This window comes from Lycium barbarum, chromosome 1 (genome assembly GCF_019175385.1).
Source record: "Lycium barbarum isolate Lr01 chromosome 1, ASM1917538v2, whole genome shotgun sequence".
Classification (NCBI taxonomy): Eukaryota; Viridiplantae; Streptophyta; class Magnoliopsida; order Solanales; family Solanaceae; genus Lycium; species Lycium barbarum.
The window spans coordinates 171,082,532-171,102,821 of NC_083337.1; the positions used below are offsets into that span (position 1 = coordinate 171,082,532).

Genomic DNA, 20,290 nt, shown 5'->3' on the forward strand with positions numbered 1-20,290 from the left:
TATACTCCCTCCGTTTACTTTTACTTGTCTAGTATTCTAAAAATAAATTCTCACTTTTATTTATCCCTTTTAGCATATCAAAAAAAAATAATTTTTTTTCCTGTTTTACACATAATATTAATTACTCACTTCAAGTCATTTTTTAAATCCAATAAAAATATGCACCAATTAATATGGGTATATTGATTAAGGGATGTGCAAAGTCAAAAGTGAACAAGTAAAAGTGAGCGGAGGGAGTAGTGCTCATTCATTGTAGAGAGGAGATCGATGAAGCCAGCAACACCACCAGATTTAAACAAGTAAAACTAAAAAATGAAAAAGAATACCTATGGAAAAGAAGTAGTAGGTGTATTCATAGGAAAAGAAAACCTACGGAAAAGGCATTAATTAGTCTGTCAACACTAAAGCATGGTTTCTGAATCACAAAACTGTTAAATTGTAACAATAGTAGCGTACAAGCAAGCATAATGAAAAATAAAAAGAAAACAAAAAGGAGCAGGACAGAGTACCACTTGACCGAATGTAGTATACACAAGGTCGAATTTTTTAATTTTCACACGCACACTTGTACTAACGTATTTACACAATGCAATAACCAAATGGAAAGACAAAAAGAACACATTATGGATGGTCTACTTATTCAAAGTCGATGGATAATCTGATATTCACAGGATGATGGAGTATAGAGCAGTGACCGTCATTACAGAGTCTAAGAATGATCTCCCACCAGACTCAAAATGCAATAACAGCAACCGGGAAACCACATGTAATCATGTTTCTGAATTAATCTATCATACGTGTAAGAAATAATGTACTAATGGCTAATAAAAATTAAGCTATTTCGATGCGGCGACTGGATAATACATTTGTACCATGTACACTGAAACATATCAAACGCCATGCTTATGTGGTTAACTGCAATTGTCTACATTTCTGGCTAAAGCTCATCTTTCCTTGTTGTTGTCTGATAACATTCCTCATCCCAGTAATACGGGAACTTCAATTTGGAAGCTGTGTGTGGCATCGACCAGTCATCGTATGTAAACCTGAAAACAAGTGCGAGAAAGCAAATCTCAGTTAAGTAACAACCAGAGCGTGCACACACAATGTGGACTAGTAGAAAATTCATCAGTCAATCATCACAGGCTAACCACAGTGCGGAAAGATGAATAACAACAATCCTAGACGTGTTTGTATTTTCAAAAAGCTCTTGCAGGCATTTACGCATCTAGTATTATCATGAACTTAGAAGCACAAGCTGCTTCAGAATGCACAACAAAGGCTGATCCCAAGTCTTTCAAATGGCCAATTTAAAATTAGTAGTAGTTATTTTGGTCCATGATGAACCATCCTTAAATGTTTTGGGAGAAGAAGAAAAAAGAAGTCGAGATATTCTTTATTCTGATAAACAGCTGTTGCTAAATTAACAAGAATGCTGTCAGAAAGTCATTTTATCTCCAATGAATCTCTTGTTTATAGTTTTCCTGGAAGAGGGTTTACAACGGGGTACCTGTTGACAAGAATGAACATCTAAGTTTAAGAGTTATGGTAAAACATAAGAAACACAGCATGCAACATAAGGGTAATTGCACCAGAACAACTCCTGACACAACTCTAATGTAGTCCGAGTACTAGTCCTTATCAGGCGATGAATTGATATGGAGTCTTTCACCATGGGGAAAGACTAGAAACAAAAATATGAAAGCAAAAAATATTAAGCATGGACAAACTGACGTAATATGATAATTTGTGCAATGTTGGACTGGAAGTTATTGTTCAACATAGGTTACTTACACTTTCACTGGGGGACGAGATATAACAACTAAAACTTGTAGATCTTCATGTTCGCCAGTGTTCCCTACCTGTAATCACAAAAGTAAAAGCATACTTCCAGCCACATGTGCAAAAAGATCGAACCTTAACCTAAGAAAATAAGTTGTAATTTGATTATGGGCTCTTTGGGGTTTGTGATCTTTCTGGGACTTGCGATCTGCAGTCATATGTGCACAGAAGAAGTCAAAAGAAGATTTCCATAAAAAACTAACAATAATCTGCAAACCCAAACATCCCAAACCAAATTCCCATAATTCACGTCACTCATCCCATTCCCCCATTCCCCATTACACGGTACACCCACAAATTCCTCACCCCCATACCTCTTTAAACCCAATCCTAATCACCTTCAAACTCCCTTAAACCTCTTACCCTACAAACTCTCAACAAAAGACTTATCCTTCCTAATTACCCCACACACCAATATACACACACACAATGCACAGTACACAAAAATTGCATAGAAACAGTAGAGAAAAAAACAGCAAACCAAAAAAAAAAAAAAAAATTTTTTTTTTTTTTTTTTTGTGTGTTGAAAATTAAGTTTGAGTTATCGTTCGCGGTTTCATGTTCGTGGACCTGAAAGTTAGCTTTTGTTAACTTTGAAAATCAGTAGATTGTAGCCGTTTTCTAGTTGTGAATTAATCTTCGCAAGAGGTAACAACTGAATCTTTTCTTGTGGTTATTTGGTGTTCTTGTTTCCAATATATCGTCCCTTTTAGTTATTTCATGGATATTGTATATCCCTGTTCACATGCCTATTTTTAACTTGTGTAATGCTCAAAGGTCCAATTTTATAATTGTAGTTTTGTTATCATGTTGAAATCAACTGTTTATTGACGATCCATTTTAGATGCATAATCATGTTAAGTATAGAATGTTGTTTGTTTAAAGAATATATATGTTTCAGCCTTGGGTTTTACCCTGTGCGCACCCGAAAGGTAGCAACTGCGGGTTCCCATGTACAACAACAACAACAACATACCCAGTTGAATCCCACAATGTGGGGTCTGGGGAGGGTAAAGTATACGCAGACCTTACCCTCACCTTGGAAGATAGGGAGGTTGTTTCCGAAAGACCCTCGGCTCAAAAGAAAACAACCAAAACAAGGGAAAAGAGTCAGATACGAACAAGCAAATCAAAACAATGCGAAAATGAGAAATAGCAAGAGCAACGAAGTCATGATAAAATAGCAAAGATAGACAAGACCCAACACATAGAAGTAGGATAAAAATACTCCTAATACGAGAAAGGAAACCTCGCGGCCCTCCACTAGCCCTCTACCCTGATACTCGACCTCCACCCTCTCCTATCACCGATCATGTCCTCGGTAAGCTGAAGTAGCGCCATGTCCTGCCGAATCACCTCTCCCAGGCCTTCTTTGGCCTACCCTCCCTCTCTTCAGGCCCACCACTGTCATCCTCTCACAACTCCTCACTGGCGCATCAGCGCATCTCCACTGCACATGGCCGAACAACTTCAACCTCCCTTCCCATATCTTATCCACCACAGCGGCCACACCCACCTTATCCCGAATCACTTTATTCCGAATCCTATCTTTCCTGGTATGCCCGCATATCCATCTCAGCATCTGCATCTCAGCTACCTTCATCTTCTGGACATGAGCTTTCTTAATTGGCCAGGATTCCGTCCCATACAACATAGCCGGTCTAACCACTGTTTTGTAGAACTTTCCCTTTAGAATAGGCGGCACCTTCTTATCGCACAACACCACCGATGCGAACTTCCATTTCATCCATCCCGCTCCAATACGATGTGTGACATCGTCGTCAATCTCGCCAGTCCCTTGGATGATCGACCCCAGGTACTTGAAACTTTCTTTCTTCAGAATGACCTGAGTATCCAGCTTCACATTCTCGTCCTCTACTTGACTCCCATCACTGAACTTGCACTCCAGAGTCTGTCACCAAATCTCCAGTCTCGCGTTAACACCACTCCGCAACTCGTCAATAAGCACAATGTCATCTGCAAACAACATGCACCACGGAACCTCTCCTTGAATATGACTTGTTAGAGCGTCCATTGCCACAGCAAACAGAAACGGGCTAAGCACGGACCCCCGATGCAGGCCCATCGTGACTGGAAAGTGTTCCGAGTCACCTCCAACCGTCCTCACCCGGGTCTTGGCTCCATCATACATGTCCTTAATCACTCTAATGTATGCTACAGGAACACCTCTAACTTCCAGACATCTCCACAACACCTCTCTTGGGACTTCGGCCTTCTCAAGGTCAACAAACACCATGTGCAAGTCAGTCTCTTCTTATCCCTATACTTCTCCACCAACCTCCTCACAAGGTGAATGGCTTCTGTAGTCGAACGCCCCGGCATGAATCCGAACTCATTCTCCGAAATTGAAACTAACTTCCCCATCCTTGCTTCCACCACTCTCTCCCAAACTTTCATCGTATGGCTCAACAGCTTGATACCCCTATAGTTATTACAGTTCTGGATATCCCCTTTGTTTTTATACAACGGGATCATGGTGCTCCATCTCCACTCTTCAGGCATCTCCGCCGTCCTAAAAATAACATTCAACAACCGCGTAAGACACTCCAAGACTCCCCTACCCGCATTCTTCCAAAATTCTACCGGTATTTCATCTGGCCCGGTCGCTCTCCCCCTACTCATCTTCCGCATAACCCCCTCGACCTCTTCAACCTTGGCCCGCCTGCAGTATCCAAAATCGCGGCGGCTCTCAGAGAGCTCCAATTCGCCTAAAACGATGTTCTGGTCCCCTTCTTCGTTCAAGAGTTTATGAAAGTAGGGCTGCCATCTTCGTCTAATAAGGGCATCCTCCACCAAAACTTCCCCTTCCTTGTCTTTGATACACTTCACTTGATCCAGGTCCCGAGCCTTCCTCTCCCTCACTTTGGCTAGCCTGTACAACTTCTTGTCCCTGCCTTTTTCCCCCAAAATCTTCATACAAGCGTCCAAAAGCAGCCGTCTTAGCCACCGTAACCGCTAACTTTGCCTCCTTCCTCGCCTTCTTATACAGCTCCCTGTTAGTCCTCTTCTCTTCCTCGTCTATGCTCTCTACTAGCTTTAGATACGCTGCTTTCTTAGCTTCCACTTTACCTTGTACCTCTCCGTTCCACCACCAGTCCCCTTTGTGTCTGCCAGAGTAACCCTTTGAGACCCCTAGCACCTCTCTTGCCGCTTCCCTGATGTTAGCAGCCGTCGTAGTCCACATATTACTCGCATCCCCACTACTCCACCACGCTCCCAACGCCCTCAACCGCTCCCCCAGCTCCTAGGCTGCGGGTTCCCATGTCATAAAAAAAAATATATGTTTCAGCCTGTTATCTGTTTGTCACTTTGTTTATTTCAAATTCGAGTTATTAAAATTTTGCATCGAGTATGCTGGCCATGAGATTTAAAGTTTGACGTGAAAATATCTTTTATGTTTTAGTTTGCCAAATCCATTTTATCATTACTTGGTAAACATGTTCAAATGAGTTCATTTAATTATGTGGGGGGTTGGGTTCATTCTGTTTCTTAAACATTGAATTAAATTGCTTAATGCCTACTGGATATATGATTAAATTTTTTATTATTATTTTTTTTAACTTTGGACGTTATAACGAGGCCAAGAATTAGTTTGTTTTTTTAAAATTTTCGGATAAGACAATATTTTTATGGGTTTAGACAATGTTAATGCTTTTTTTTTTTTAATTTACCAATAATTAATTGTGAATTTGAGAGTGATGGGTTACAAATTTATTCATGACCCATTGCAAATGATAAAAGAAAAGAATGGAAAAAACATTAGTAAAGAGGCGAGATGGGTTGCGAATTCACTTCAAAACCCATTATCAAAGAGTGAAAAAAGGGACAAAATAATTGTCTTGGATTAGTTACACGTTTTGAATTAAGAATTTAAATAAAGATAATCCTCATTGTTTAAGTAAGGCGAGTAGGCTCAAAATTCTAGGTGCGATACGCAAGTTAAGGTCGCGTTTACACGTCTCAGCTGGTATATGTCGAGGCTGAAACTACGTGTCTTAGCCAAGACTAGTAAAAGGTCAACAATATTTAAGAGAATCATAGGCATAACTAATAAATACACTATCCAAAATAATTTAAGCCAAATATTAGTCAATAAAAGCGACCGTGCTAGAACCACAGGACTCGGGGAATGCCTAATACCTTCTCCCCGGTCAATAGAATTCCTTAACCGATCTTTTGTTTTCGCAAACCAATAAATATAGTCATTTCCTTTTTAGGGATTCAATAAGGTGACTTGGAACAACAAAACTCAATTCCAAGTGGCGAATCTGAATAAATAAAATAATCCCTTTTCAAAACGTCACTCTAAGTGGAAAAATCCTTTTGAGTAAATTTAAACTAATTTAAAATTTATTTACGGAAAAAAAAGGGGTGTGCCAGAACTAACTCTATTTACATCTTGCAGGAATAATTCTAAGCTCAGATAAGATAGAGAAAATAGAGTACAGGGCAGAGAATCTACCTGGTGAACATCATTAACAGGGATATGGAAAGTGCTATTAGGGAATATATGGAACTCCTGCGGATTCCCTGGGTACTTTGAATGTGAACTAGGAGCAAGATAGAGAGTGCCTTCACCCTTCAAGACGATACAAACTTCTTCACATGAGTGCCTGTGGATTGGTGTGCGAGATCCAGGTGCAAATGTTTGAAGCCACACCTCTATCTATACATGACACCATAGCGACGAAATAAATAGCAGCAGGTTGAAACCAAATAGTACTTATCTCAAAAAAAAAAGAAAAAAAAAAAGAAGACGAAGTTCGAAACGAAATAGTCAATTTCATAATCAATCAACTTTGTTCAATCTCAAATTAGATAGAATTGGCATATGAATCTTTTCTATCTACATCCTATTCAGGTCAGCCAATATCGTCAACAAGTCAAAATTAAGAAACTGCAAGCAAAACAGCACCTCTTTCATGCCGTGCAAGACTGAACCTGCAATTGTAGTGTGAGATAAACCAGAACTCCCGTAATTGTGTTGTGGAAGCTCGCTTATATTCTTCACGAGTGGTAATCCTGCATAACAAGGAAAATTTTGGATTCTAAATTTTAATCAGGATAGGAAATTTTGTTCATAACAACAACCAAATGGAGACTTCTCATACTCCATTCATTGCTTTACAGTTCTAAATTCCCAAGCATTCTAAGGACTCGTTTGACCATAAAAATTATTCACTTTTTTGAGGAATAATTGCCATGAAAATTACAACTCCAACTTGAAGTTGTATTTCAAATTTGAAAAACAGCTTATAACTTAGTTTTCCAACTCACTTTTCACTTTTGAAGTTATTATTGCAAAAGGTATAACCAAACACAACGCCTTCTTCAACTCCAACTCTCCAACACCATACATTCCACCTAAACTGAAAAATATTTGGAATATATGGCCAAATGCCTACTAAAAACTTATTTCTTCATCAAATCAAAGGGCAACAACTAATTCCAACCAGCTTTTAACTCCCCAAATCCTCCTTCTATATTCTTTTAACTTAGAATATAACTGTAACTGTAACTATACATTTTAAAAGAATTTGTGATACACACAGAGATGAAATGATGAGAAGACTTACCATTAATTGAGCACTGAGAAGCTTCGGCAACTGCGAACCACAGAATAACAACTAGCATGACAACCATTTTGGCAGTATCAATCTGCAAACTCCCAGATTCTTAACGTCGTTTGGAGAAAACGTCGAGAAAGATCGGTGCGAAATGGGCCACACACTGGGCCTTTTAGAACTAGTTCTGTAAAATAGTGCTCTGATTTACACAAATATCCATTTTTCGCCCATCGTGTAAGTTTTATCCCTATTTTTGAAAATTGTGCAAATATAATTCTTGGAACAGATAAAAAATTAGACTATTGCCTAACATTTACAACTTTTTAGAAAGAGGTCTAATGCTTTTTATAAAATTTTCAGTTTGTTGAAAAGAGAACCTTAGGCTGTAATTTAAAAGTTCATAAATTGCAAGAAAAATAAAAAGAGAGTCATTTACTAAACAGTTGTCCCAACAGAAAAATAAAATTATTTTGGAATATGAAGGTGGATGCATAATAATAAGACATTGATTCCCTTATTTTTTTAAGTAACTTTATAAGATGGATATATATAGTCATTTATCAGGGATTTAAATTGATTCATTGACTTAAATGATAAAATAAATTTTAGAGGATCACGAGTAAATTATTTTTATTGAATAAATTGATAAGTGCGCAGATTACGAACTCAAGCAGCCATACTAATTAAGAAAGTACCATAAAATGTTATTGACATAGCAAGATGATATAACAGGAATTTTTTGAAAGTTTTTGCTTAGGTGCAAAGGCGGATTCAGAGGTTCCCGATGCCACACTCGAAGATTTGAAAAGGAAAATCTAATCAAGAACAACCGTCCTCCTTTTGATTTACTGAACATGAAATTTCCAATAATTACAAATGCAGTAAGAGGGTACATGGCGGAGCTAAGGGGACACAAAGGGGTTTATATGAATCCTCCTTCGCTTGGAAATTACATTATATATACAAGGTTAAAATTATTTTTATGTGTGTGTATATATATATATATATATATATATTCTTTTACTGAAAATTCTGGCTCCAGCACTAAGAGGGAAAGCATAGAAGAACAAGAACTAAACATCCTGATTACCCCGAGCTTCTTTCGCATATGCAGTTCTGCTGTTGTGGTTCTCCCTTTGGCATATCACTCTACTTGGTGATTTCAACCCGCGGGGATATTCGAAACAATGACATTCATAAGATGATTTGAACGTATACATATGACAATGGCTTTCTCATTACGCATATTGGGATTAGCTTTGGTTGAAATCCTAATTTGTACTAGTACTTCTGCAATCTTTACATGCTTTCATTCATTATCTGAGGCAGAACAACTGGTGATGTTCCTCCAATGCGAGAAATGGGCAGGGAAGATTTGACATGACAGCATATTTATAGATTTAAACAAGTAAATTTGGAAGTGAAGAAGATGAAGAATGAGATGCTAAACTTGCAAGAATGTGGTTTATACTATGACCATTGCTGCTACTTGAGCTGACATTTCCCTCCTAGTGAGCTTAACTAGATAACAGAAAATGAAGAAGATGTAGGTGAAGATTCTTTTTTTGTCTGAAATAATTTTTTATGGCAACAAGAAGATGCAGTAAAATAAAAGAAAATACAACAAAAACTGAGTCGGATCTAAGACAAAAAGAAGGCTGAACTATGACCAAGGAGCTGATAAAGTTCAAAAAATTATCAGGAGTGTTTACAGGTGACAAATTGTGCCAACTGAAAAGATACAATAACACCAAGCCTTCATAGAGTGGATTGGAGTTGATACACCATCCAAACGTCTCCCATTTCTTTCTATCGTGGTGATGATTCTTTCAAACAGAAGAAAATAGAAGGCTAAACAACTGATGGAATTTGATCTGATAGACAATTTCCAATCATGAAACTAAATTCCAGCACCAGAAGAAGAAAGGGGAAACTCAATCATGAAACTAAATTTCCAAGCGGAGGGATGACTGGGAAAAAAAAGAACAATTAGAAAATTACAAAAATGAAACAATTAACAACAAAATACAATTAATCAAGTCCAACAACGATCGAAAAGTTTGATCAATTCTAAGAAATTTTTGAATTGGAAACTAAAACTCGAACAGTTTCTTCAAAACTCGCTTCAGCTATGGAACTTTGAGTATTGAGAGATGCTCTTGTTATCAGCCTGATTCTATCTCTTTTCGTTCCATTTGAATTTAGGACAATACAATAAAGGGCAGTCTGGGAAATAAGAAGCCCCTTTGATATTTGTTCACCCCATTTAGATTTCTATTTGATACTAATAAAGTATATTGTTAGGAAACAACTCTCAGAGACCTTTTTTCCTTTGAAAAGATACATCATTTAAATGAAGTACTCCAGATACAATGTATGGAAGAGTGTCTATAACTTCAGCGGATCAATCGATTCAATGTAGGCATCGCTCTTTCCTTTGTGCTTTCCCCTAATACCGCATTTAGAAGCCCATTTACTCCGCAATTTAGACACCAGGTTCCAAGATAAATGTCAGATAAACAGGATTACCTATGGAAAAACCCATTAGTTAACACCCAGGGCTTTAGTCTAGCAGTAAGAGCATAGCGTTATGTGTGGGTTAGGCATATATGACGGGTTCAACCCTGACGCAAACAACATCCTGTGGTACAAGTGAAGAAGGGTAAAGCCAGGCTCATCATCCACCGAGTTTGAACCAAGTGCCACTTGACCTCAGGAATTTCTCGATTATAGAGACAAGGGCATAATGATGGTGTTTCTCAACTAGAGTCTTCAGAGAACAGGCTATAAACAAGATAGTGAGCTTTTTGAACATCATCCAAGATGATCCCATTCTAGTAGTCCTCATCTGCTGAGGAGTGGGAATGGAATGCCAGGCACACTCATCTGAATTGTTGTTTTTCCAAACTTACAAGAGTAGAACGACCGAAACTGCAGATTTGCAGATTGGGAGAATCTTCAAGTACATGGACAAGTTACATCTTTTGGCCTTTTGGGTGTTCATATATTCTATACACGAAGTTACATTTTGCTTCAGTATTTTTATGAAATCATTATTCGGTTTCAGTTCTGGTAACCGACCATGCCAAACATTGCCATGGTTTTTTAAGCTTGAATCAGGGAAGGATCATTCATACTGACTCCTGACCCCGAACAGCTACCTAAACGGTAGAAATACTGACAAATATTAGGGGAGGTGTAATGAAACAACCACAACTCTGTACAAAATCTGAAATCACATTGCATGAAAGAGGTTCTAACTTCTAAACCATCTAAGTTGTCCCTTCTCCCTTTACATCAGTATGATCAACTAAACAAGCATATGCACAGTTTCTGTTCGCACATCATATGAGGCATTTCATATGATTGGACACTATTTCTCTGGTACTTTGGCATACACGCCGGCCATGCAGGTCCAGTCTGGTTTACCTTTTGATCCACAAGGATCAAGATCAAATGAATGCGCATTCTCTTTCTGGCAGGCGAAGATATACTTTTAATACGGACCAAGCATATATAGAAAGGATGATAAACTTCAAAGTTTTTCTCCTTAAGAAATGAAAAGTCAAGTTATCAGCTAAATCAAAGTAAAGAAGGCCAAGAAGCGAATAAGTTGAGCATTCAAGCATTCCAGCAGTCTAAAATAGCATCTACAGAGCAAATAAACCTAAAATTTCAGCTACATCGACTCCCTCATTTAGTGCTACTGAATGGTATAGTATCATCCATAATTTTGGGGCTCTTGAAGCTGAAATTTTTGGTTGACAGGTCACTAAACTCAGGATTTTGCTGAAGAAAAGTACCTACTTCATTAGTAGATCTAAGTTTCTTCCCCGAAGGAGTGATATAATAAACATCCATTTTTGAGTAATCACTCCTAAGACACAATTCTCTCTTAAACCCAATTGGGGTTTTAGGCTCATTAGGCTTGTCAATGGCCCAAGTTCGCGAAGAATCGTACTCAATCTCTGCTGGGTCATCACAAGTAACATTGGGTTTGTTCTCGCAGTGAAACGGTTCTTCATTAAACTTAGACCTAATCTCCTCAAATTCTTCCTGTGTTGAAACTTTCCTCCATTTGAAACATTTCCCACATTGGACTGCCCATATACTTATCGATGGATTACCTGACCCCCTCGATGACGTCTGTTGCAAAACAAAATCGATTAATTTAACATAAATTTAGCAATTGTAGTCATTCTAAAAAGGCAAAAAAAACACTACTGCCAAAAATTCAAAGATATTGGTGACACTACAGATCTCTGTTCCTGAAAAAAAAAATACAATACAACCTAGAAAAACCTGTGTCTTTTCTACAGTATTTTTTTTATTAAATCGACAGAGAAATATAAATATATAGAGATAACGTCAGTCACAAAATAAAATAGCTCTGTTATACTGTAATCAAAAAGGTAGAACGTCCAATTTTATATGAAGAAACAAAAATTAACACTAGTTTTACCAAAAATTTCATTGAGGATGGTGACGTGACATACCAGATCTCTGTTTCTATTTTTTTTTTTTTTCCAATTTTCAGCAAAATCAAAATCAGTGAATCGACAGAGAACTATAAAGAGGAATTAATAGTTCGAAATTTCAAGAAACTTACCTTGGGCGTTTTTGGAGAATCTTTCGCCATTTTTTAATGTAATCAAAAAGCCCACTGTGGGGGGGTTGTTTTTTAAGTTCTGGTGAGAGAGCCGACTGTGTGACTTCCAGAAATGGAGACCTGCTTTAATTTATATAGTGCTCCAACAGAGCACAGTCGTATGGAAATTAGAGAGTAGGGTCTTTAATATTTAGGATTGTGTAATTTGATCCCCTTTTTTAGCTTAGCAAATGATTATTATTGTAGTAAATTTAGTTGTTGTATTACTAAAAGAAATTCTATTTTGAGGTTATGATTGTTTTGCCACCGATGAGTTTCGCGCCACTTTTAAGAACCGGCAATAATTTCCGCTGAAGTAATTGCAGTAACTCATGCACATATTCACTCTATTACTGTGATGTCTCAAAAGTACTTGATCCACACAAGTTTTATTTGGAGGTTCTGATTGTTTTGTCAACGATGAATTTTGCGCAACTTTTTAAAACCAATAGCAACTCTCGCTGACGTAGTTGTAGTAACTCATGCACCTATTGATCGCATTACTAGAAGTGTCTCAAAAGCATTTGATCCACACAAATTCTATTTAGAGTTTCTAATTGTTTTGCCAACGATGGATTTCGCGCCACTTTATGAAATTGACAGCAGCTCCCGCTGACATAATTGTAGTAACTCATGCACCTATTGATCACATTACTAGAAGTGTCGCAAAAGTATTTTATCTACACAAATTCTATTCGAAGGTTCTGATTGTTTTGCCAATGATGGATTTTGCGCCACTTTTCAAAACCGACAGCAGCTCAGGTTGAAGTAATTGCAGCAACTCATGCATCTATTTATTATATTATTAAAAGTGTCCAATATTATCTGATGCACACAAATTCTTTTTGGAGGTTATGATTGTTTTGCCAACGAGGGGTTTCGCAATTTTCAATACTGACAACAACTTCCTCTAAACCAATTGTAGTAGCTCCTGCACCTATTGATTTCACACTTTCAAACATCTCGAGTTTAGAATTATCCTCGTGCTATTTCCATCACAATTTTACTCTTTCAGAACACTCACCTCGTCAATCCCCCCCCCCCCCCCCCCCCACACACACACTCTTTTCATCTTAGACAATGAGAAGTCCATGCAACGCATAGCGGTACATTGAACACCAACCCAATCATGATTTTTTTTTTTTTGCAGGTATGAGAACTACAACAGTTTTTTTTAACAGATGCTTTGTCATTTCATTTTCATATAACTTTAATTCAATAATTAAGATAAGAAATTTAAACGGCTGAAGGATACTGTTATGAACATTCTCGTGAATTCTACTATGATCAAGGGCGAAGGGAAGGTATTAGTTACGAGCTCGGACGAACCGAATAAGATTTATTAAGATCCTTTATTCGTATTTAAAATATGTTTATAAATATTTAATTGCAAATTCAGTATATTATGATTTTGTATGCGATGATATAAAGTTCATAACCTAGAAACTCTAATTCTGACTCTGCCTCTAACTGAGATATCACAATTCAAAGTTCAAATGATAGGAATTCAAAGTCAGTACTAGTTGGATATTCATCTTCATACCTTGTATCTTGAGTTCTCCGAAAATATGATTGAGCATTGAAATAGAAGGCAAAATGTGAAAAAGTACCATAAAAATAATCCAAACTTTTAATGTTGCACTTATACACGTGGTTTATATCCCCTACTCCTCGAGACATAATAATACTGGAGGGATTCTTTTTCCCACGTTGATATCCAAAATTAGATAAAGATTTCTTTTATGCAGGTTTTACGTTTATCATATAAAAGGAATTATTTAGAATGAATTGGGAAATCCCAGATATGAAATATAGTTTCCATGGTAGGATAATGGAAAAGAAGAACAAATATTTTATAAGGAACTTGACACTTAATTTATACAGGTCTTAAAGAGTAAGAAAAATGTCATGTATTTATTGATTTTTACGCTGCGTAAGGAATAATATTTTTGCCAATTGATTACCTTACGGATAGCAAAATTTTAACCAGGATCTTGTTAACGTATTGTTCAACCTTAGTTGTCTCTTCTCAGTCCTCTGACAAGGCAGCTGCCCCTTATGCTAAAATATCCCTTATCCCAATTTATGTGATCAATTTCCTTTTTAGTTTCTACTAAAAATAATGATAAATTTATATATTTAAAAAAAAAATAACTTAAAACTTCCGTTTCTACCCTTAATGAAATGATTTAAGGTCACACACATATTTTTATCTTGTTTTAGATCAAAGGTTTCAAAAGTATTCATTTCTTTCTTAAACTCTGTGCATAATCAAACTATATTATAAAAATTGGAATGGAAGGAGTAGTATAGCACTCCTAGCAAGTTTGGGCAACAAGTCTTATTCCTTAGTGTATGAGAATTTTTCCGGAAAACTTTCAGTTTATTTGAAATTAGCGTTTGGCCAATTTCTTGGAATGTGAAAAACACCTAGAGCCCTATTTTCACTTTCAGTACATTCAAACTCTTCAACGTAACATCAACTTCAAAATTTCAAAGAAAGTGAAAAACATTGGTTCACATGGCCATACGCCTACTTAAATTCGTTTACACGAGGTCTTTCTTCGCTTCTGGAAAACTTTGTTGTCGAGTTATCTTGAAACTTAATAGTACTATATTGGAAAAAAGTGCAGATATACCCCTCAACTTTGCGATTTAGCAGATATACCTCCCGTTATAAAAGTGGTGTAAATATACCCCTGCGTTACAAAATGGTGCAAATATACTCTTTTTGTTAACAATTTTTTAAAAAAATTATTTAGTTTATTTTTAAATTAAAAGATACCACGTGGCCTGAAAAGAAAGAAAAAAAAAGTCTACCCATTTTTTTTAGTAGACATATTTTTCTAAAGCCACATGATAATTTTTTCTGGTCGGGTCTGGTTCGTTTAAAAAAATGGGTAAGCTTATTTTTTTTAAAATGGCAGAGATATATTTTTAAACAAACCCAACCTGACCCACCAGAAAAAAAATTACCATGTGGCGTTAGAAAAATATGTCTACTAAAAAAATGGGTAGACTATTTTTTTAAAGCCGCATGACATTTTTTTAACTAAAAAATAAGCTACCTGATTTAAAAAAAAAAAAAAAACTCGTTAGCGAAAAGGGTATATTTGTATTATTTGTGTAAGGGCAGGGGTATATTTGCACCATTTTGTAACGGCAAGGGATATATACACCACATTTTTAACGAGGGTAAATCTGCTCTAAATCACAAAGTTGAGAGATATATTTTCCCATTTGCCCTACTTTCTTTAATAACTTGATAAACAATGTGTTACTACACGCATTTTGCATGCCGGGAAATAGTTTGGCTGCCAATTACAAACTCCAAACACGTTTTGCGTGCAATCGAATATGTAATATACTTCCATCCTTATCGAGGTTTCGGATTCGATCATTAGGTATGGTGAAAATCCTGATAGAGAGTGCTTCTCTATGCACGTGACAATCATGTAATTGAGCACTTACTTATATACGTATTCCTTGTACAATTTGTGTGGATGTTATAATTCATTTGTTCCTAACAAATCTACAGCAAATGAACCAAAAACGGATCTAACCGATACATTTCCTGGATAACGTATCTAATCCGATGCTTCAAAAATATTCAGTGCAGCTCAATTATGCTAAACAGAACAATTCATCTTCCAGGAGTTCCATTATGCTCAAATGTGTATAGCTGATAGCCTGTAGATGGGGACATATAACCCGAGCCACTACTGCTATTAACCGATCTCTCGATATCATCAAGTCTGCAATTAAAGAAATTGGTCTCTCTGGTATAATTGGAACTCGAATGTCAGCCTCCAAAAGCTCTACGACTTGATCCATTGTTGGCCTCGCATACAATTGCGGGTGAGAACAAAGAACAGCTACCATAACATACTTTTCCTGAATTTCTTGATGACACCAAATCTGGAATATTGTCCTCAATAACATCTAATGGTCTCCCTTCTCTAACCAATGACCACGCCTAATCAGTAACAAGTGTCGGCTTTCCATCATTAATTGCTATGACCGCCTTCTTCCCACTCAAAAGCTCAAGAAACACGACTCCAAAGCTGTAAACATCACTCCTTTCTGTCAATTGACCATACAATACATATTCAGGTGCTACGTAACCCATTGCCCCAGCAACACGAGTGCTTAGGTGGGTCATCCCCTCGGGGTTAAACATCACCAATCCAAAATCCGCAACCTTAGGCTCAAAATTCTCCTCTGAAAGTATATTACTCGACGTTATATCCCTATGAATGTTAACCGGTTGTGCTCCGTAATGCAAGTAAGGTAAGCCGCTAGCCGTGCCAACTGCAAATTTCTGCCTAATAGGCCAACTCAATTTGTTGCATCTCAACCCAAATAAATGATTATATAGACTCCCATTTTTCACCAAATCACAAACAATAATCCTCTGGTAACCCTCTAAGGGGATGTAGCAGTGCAATAGCCTCTCAAATAGAAAGGAAAGAAGGAAAACTTCGAAAAATTTCCTTAAGAAATGAAAAGTCAAGTTATCAGCTAAATCGAAGTAAAGAAGGCCAAGAAATTTTCCTTTCTTCACGCCCACATGAATAGTTAGAAGTAATAAGTAATTTAATCCTATCATTTCTCGGCTACAGTTGATACGATTGTGAACATACTAACTGCTCAACCTTTTTAAAAAAAATCAGCTTTTCTAATGGCAAGTACTCGAATACTGGGGCCCGTTTGGCCATAAGAATTATTCACTTTTTTCGGGAATTTTTTTTCACTTTTTTTCGGAATCAGCGTTTGACCATAAGAATTCCAAATACAACTTGAAGTTGTATTCTGGAATTCCAAAAACAAGAAAAACTTGTTTTTCAAAATTTTCACAATTAAAACAACTACTTTCAACCAAAAACTACAATTTCAAAAACTATGGTCAAACACAACTCCAACTCCAACTCTAGAATTCCAAAAAAAACGATTTTTTTTTTGTTTCTATGGCCAAACGCCTACAAATTTGCATGTTCAAAACATGACTAATATACAAAGTAAGCATTCTGATAAGATGGGTGCCTATAATTCTTTTTAAAGGTAATTTTTTCATGATTATGCAGTGTAACAAAATATTTAAAGGATGTAAAATTAGGATGAAATTCAAAAGTGATGCTATTAGAAAGAATAAAATATCTCTAAATAATCTTTTACAAAATAATAAAATATTTAGAGATTAATTATTATTTTATGAGTTTAAGACTAAACGATGGATAATTTGTGTGACAAGTAATTAAATTCAACACAAATTATAAAAGTACTATCGCCTCCCGTTGGGTCAAGCTATTTAATTTTTATTTTGACTTTCGACTTCAAATTCCATAACTTTTTGATGAAAAATAATGAAATAAATTTAAAATTCATGGTGAAATTCTTGTTAGAATCTCCGTATGGCAATTGTGACATATACTATGGGAAAGATGTAGTACAAAATAATCATTCTATCCTCAATTTATAATTTCACAATCATAAGTTTTCATTAATATATTTTAGTTATTTGATATTTTTAGTTAAAAGATTAATGCACCAGTTCTGTGAAACTTTAAAACTAATCTAAATATTTTTAAAATATTAAATATTAAAAATTGTCATAGTCTAAGATAGAACGAATGTTCATTGTTCCTTTTTATCATAAAGGTAGTAAAAGCCATATAGAGATGCATCACACAAAAATTTATGCAGAGAAAAAAGTACAAATATTGCTTAAGTGATGTTAAAGAAGGAAGTAAAAGTGTAAAACCATGGGCTGTGGAGAAAAAAAAAAAAACGATGGGCAAGTGAGGTCCGCGCGAAGTACTTTTAAGCAAAAGGTAGAATAGTCAAGAGATAAAATATTTTCGAGGGAGCTACAGAGTCTGATATACAAAATTAATCCTATAGAATTTCTATAACTGAAATGAAATCAAAACACGAAAAGAGCAAAATGAATTGTCAGGCAAAACAAAAGATTGGGTCGACGAGTGTTTTAAAAAAATCCAAACAAATGCAGGGAAAAGTAAATAGGGCCCACAAGCATAAAAGAGCTCAAGCATAGGTTTTTGGCTAACATAAGTAATACCGAAAATACCATTGAGAGTCCGGGTTTTCCGTCAATTCACGTTGATAGGAAGCTCCTCTATTCTCTTTATATAGATTTTTGCATAATAAGAGATTTTCAACAAAAGATGAAAAAGAACAATACATGTAGAATAAGTTGAGCATTTAAGCATGCCAGCAGTCTAATAACAGCATCTACAAAGAAAATAAACCTAAAATTCAGCTCCATCGACTCCCTCATTTAGTGCTAGGGAAGGGTATGGTATCATCCATAATGTGGGGGGTTGTAAAGCTGAAGTCTTCAGTTGATAGGTCACTAAACTCGGGATTTTTCTGAAGAAAAGTACGCACTTCTTCAGTAGATCTAAGTTTCTTCCCCGAAGGAGTGATATAATAAACATCCATTTCTGAGTAATCACCCCTAAGGCACAATTCTCTCTTAAACCCAATTGGGGTTTTAGGCTCATTGGGCTTGTCAATGACCCAAGTTCGCAAAGAATCGTACTCGATCTCTGTTGGATCATCACAAGAAACATTGGGTTTGTTTTCGCAGTGAAACGGTTCTTCATTAAACTTAGACCTAATTTCCTCATACTCTTCTTGTGTTGAAATTTTCCTCCATTTGTAGCATTTCCCACATTGGGCTGCCCATATACTTATCGATAGATTGCCTGCAGATCTCGATGACGTCTGTCACAAAACAAAATCGACTAATTTAACATAAATTTAGCTATTGCACACATTCTAAAAAGGAAGAAAAGCACTGCTACCAAAAATTCAATGATAATTGTTTCTGGGAAAAAATCCAGTAAAACCCAGAAACATCCGTGTGTTTTCTATATTTTTATAACAATAAATATAAAAATATAGAGATAACGTCTGTCACAAAATAAAGTAGGAGCCCGTTTGGATTGGCTTAGAAGTTGCTTATAAGTTGTTTTCAGTTTTTTTGAGTGTTTGACTGACTAGCTTAAAGTTATTTTGTGCTTAAAATAAGCTCAAAAAAATAATTGAGCTCATTTGACTTAGCTTATCTAAAGCAGCTTATAAGTTGAAAACAGCTTATAATTCAACTTATAAGCCAAAAAAAATAAGTTAGACTACCCAACTTATTTTTTTTTAGCTTATAAGCTGTTTGCAGCTTAAACAGCTTATAAGCTGAATCCCATCCAAACAGGCTCTAGTTCCGTTATACTGTAACCAAATGGCAGAACATCGATTTGATTTGAATAAACAAAAAAGCTGCACATCATTCTTATGAAAAATCAACTCTATTTCTACCAAAAATTAATTAAGGATGGTGACGTGACACCCCAGATCTTTGTTTCTAATTAATTTTTTTTCCAATTTTCGACAGAAACCAGAAGTGCCTGTGTCTTTTCTATTATTTCAAATCAGTAAATCGACAGAGAACTATAAACAAGAAAACTTACCTTGGGAGTTTTCGGAGAATCTTTTGCCATTTCTGAGTTCGTGTAATCAAAAAGGCGAGCCCACAGTGTTTATTTTTTACTTTTTTTTTTTTTTTTTGCTGAGGGAGTCCACTATGTTACTTCCCAAAATGGAGACCTGCTCTGAAATATATAGTTCTCCAAACAAAAACAAACGTATGGGAATTACAATGTAGTGTCACGTGCTTAGTCTTTAGCTAAGCGCACATGCGGCACTTGAAAACTTGCTCACGATCTTGCTATGCCAAGTTAGCCTAGATTACTATACTTAAGATCGCTAAGAGAATGGTAAATAAGGAAGACGAGAAATTTGCTAAAGGAAACTTTTTGTATTAGAGAGAACTTGATTGATTTTGCTTGACGATTTTACAATGAATGTCCCTCTATTTATACTATTCACCTTGGGACTAATATGCAAATAATAATTATTTTACAAGTCCCTACATATTTATAAATAATCCCCTATTCTAGAAATCTCTACACAACTAGAGTGTTCCTTTTTCCATGCAAATCCAAAGGAATTCTCCATATGTCTCTAGAATCTTCTCATAATTTCTAGTCTTCCTCTTATGTAACCATTCCACATGGAAAATATATGTGCCAAGTGTCACCTATATAGCATGATGATATGGTGCGTCATCACACTCTCTTCCACCTGATGGCGCGACAACCGGCGCGAACTGCTACCACAAGTCTTCATATCG

General features: G+C 36.3%; 3 protein-coding genes and 1 pseudogene across 3 annotated transcripts; all 4 read right to left on the bottom strand.

Moving 5' to 3' along the window:
* Positions 1-602: 602 nt before the first annotated feature.
* Positions 603-7,624, bottom strand: LOC132608228 (auxin-binding protein T92). Its single transcript, XM_060322289.1, has 5 exons — positions 7,440-7,624; positions 6,779-6,885; positions 6,326-6,529; positions 1,795-1,862; positions 603-1,046 (listed from the first exon to the last, which is right to left on the bottom strand). Exons 1-5 carry the CDS (start codon positions 7,504-7,506, stop codon positions 938-940), a joined length of 555 nt encoding a protein of 184 aa, XP_060178272.1. The 5' UTR covers positions 7,507-7,624; the 3' UTR covers positions 603-937.
* A 3,323-nt stretch (positions 7,625-10,947) lies between these two features.
* Positions 10,948-12,199, bottom strand: LOC132608237 (methyl-CpG-binding domain-containing protein 4-like). The gene is made up of 2 exons (XM_060322297.1): positions 12,040-12,199; positions 10,948-11,576 (listed from the first exon to the last, which is right to left on the bottom strand). The coding sequence occupies exons 1-2, from the start codon at positions 12,067-12,069 to the stop codon at positions 11,124-11,126; spliced, it is 483 nt and encodes a 160-aa protein (XP_060178280.1). The 5' UTR covers positions 12,070-12,199; the 3' UTR covers positions 10,948-11,123.
* Positions 12,200-14,981: 2,782 nt separating this feature from the next.
* On the bottom strand, positions 14,982-18,364 carry LOC132618168 (probable LRR receptor-like serine/threonine-protein kinase RKF3; annotated as a pseudogene).
* Positions 18,199-19,933, bottom strand: LOC132626800 (methyl-CpG-binding domain-containing protein 4-like). The gene is made up of 2 exons (XM_060341800.1): positions 19,569-19,933; positions 18,199-18,825 (listed from the first exon to the last, which is right to left on the bottom strand). The coding sequence occupies exons 1-2, from the start codon at positions 19,596-19,598 to the stop codon at positions 18,373-18,375; spliced, it is 483 nt and encodes a 160-aa protein (XP_060197783.1). The 5' UTR covers positions 19,599-19,933; the 3' UTR covers positions 18,199-18,372.
* Between the last annotated feature and the right edge of the window lie 357 nt (positions 19,934-20,290).

Excerpts from the sequence above, each read along its gene's own strand:
- LOC132608228 (XM_060322289.1), bottom strand. The coding sequence starts at position 7,506 with ATGGTTGTCATGCTAGTTGTTATTCTGTGGTTCGCAGTTGCCGAAGCT. Across the intron at positions 1,863-6,325 it reads CTGTTAATGATGTTCACCAG|GTAGGGAACACTGGCGAACA; the intron begins GTAGATTCTCTG and ends TTGTGATTACAG. Across the intron at positions 1,047-1,794 it reads TCTCGTCCCCCAGTGAAAGT|GTTTACATACGATGACTGGT; the intron begins GTAAGTAACCTA and ends ACTTGTTTTCAG.
- LOC132608237 (XM_060322297.1), bottom strand. The coding sequence starts at position 12,069 with ATGGCGAAAGATTCTCCAAAAACGCCCAAG. Across the intron at positions 11,577-12,039 it reads ATTCTCCAAAAACGCCCAAG|ACGTCATCGAGGGGGTCAGG; the intron begins GTAAGTTTCTTG and ends GTTTTGCAACAG.
- LOC132626800 (XM_060341800.1), bottom strand. The coding sequence starts at position 19,598 with ATGGCAAAAGATTCTCCGAAAACTCCCAAG. Across the intron at positions 18,826-19,568 it reads ATTCTCCGAAAACTCCCAAG|ACGTCATCGAGATCTGCAGG; the intron begins GTAAGTTTTCTT and ends GTTTTGTGACAG.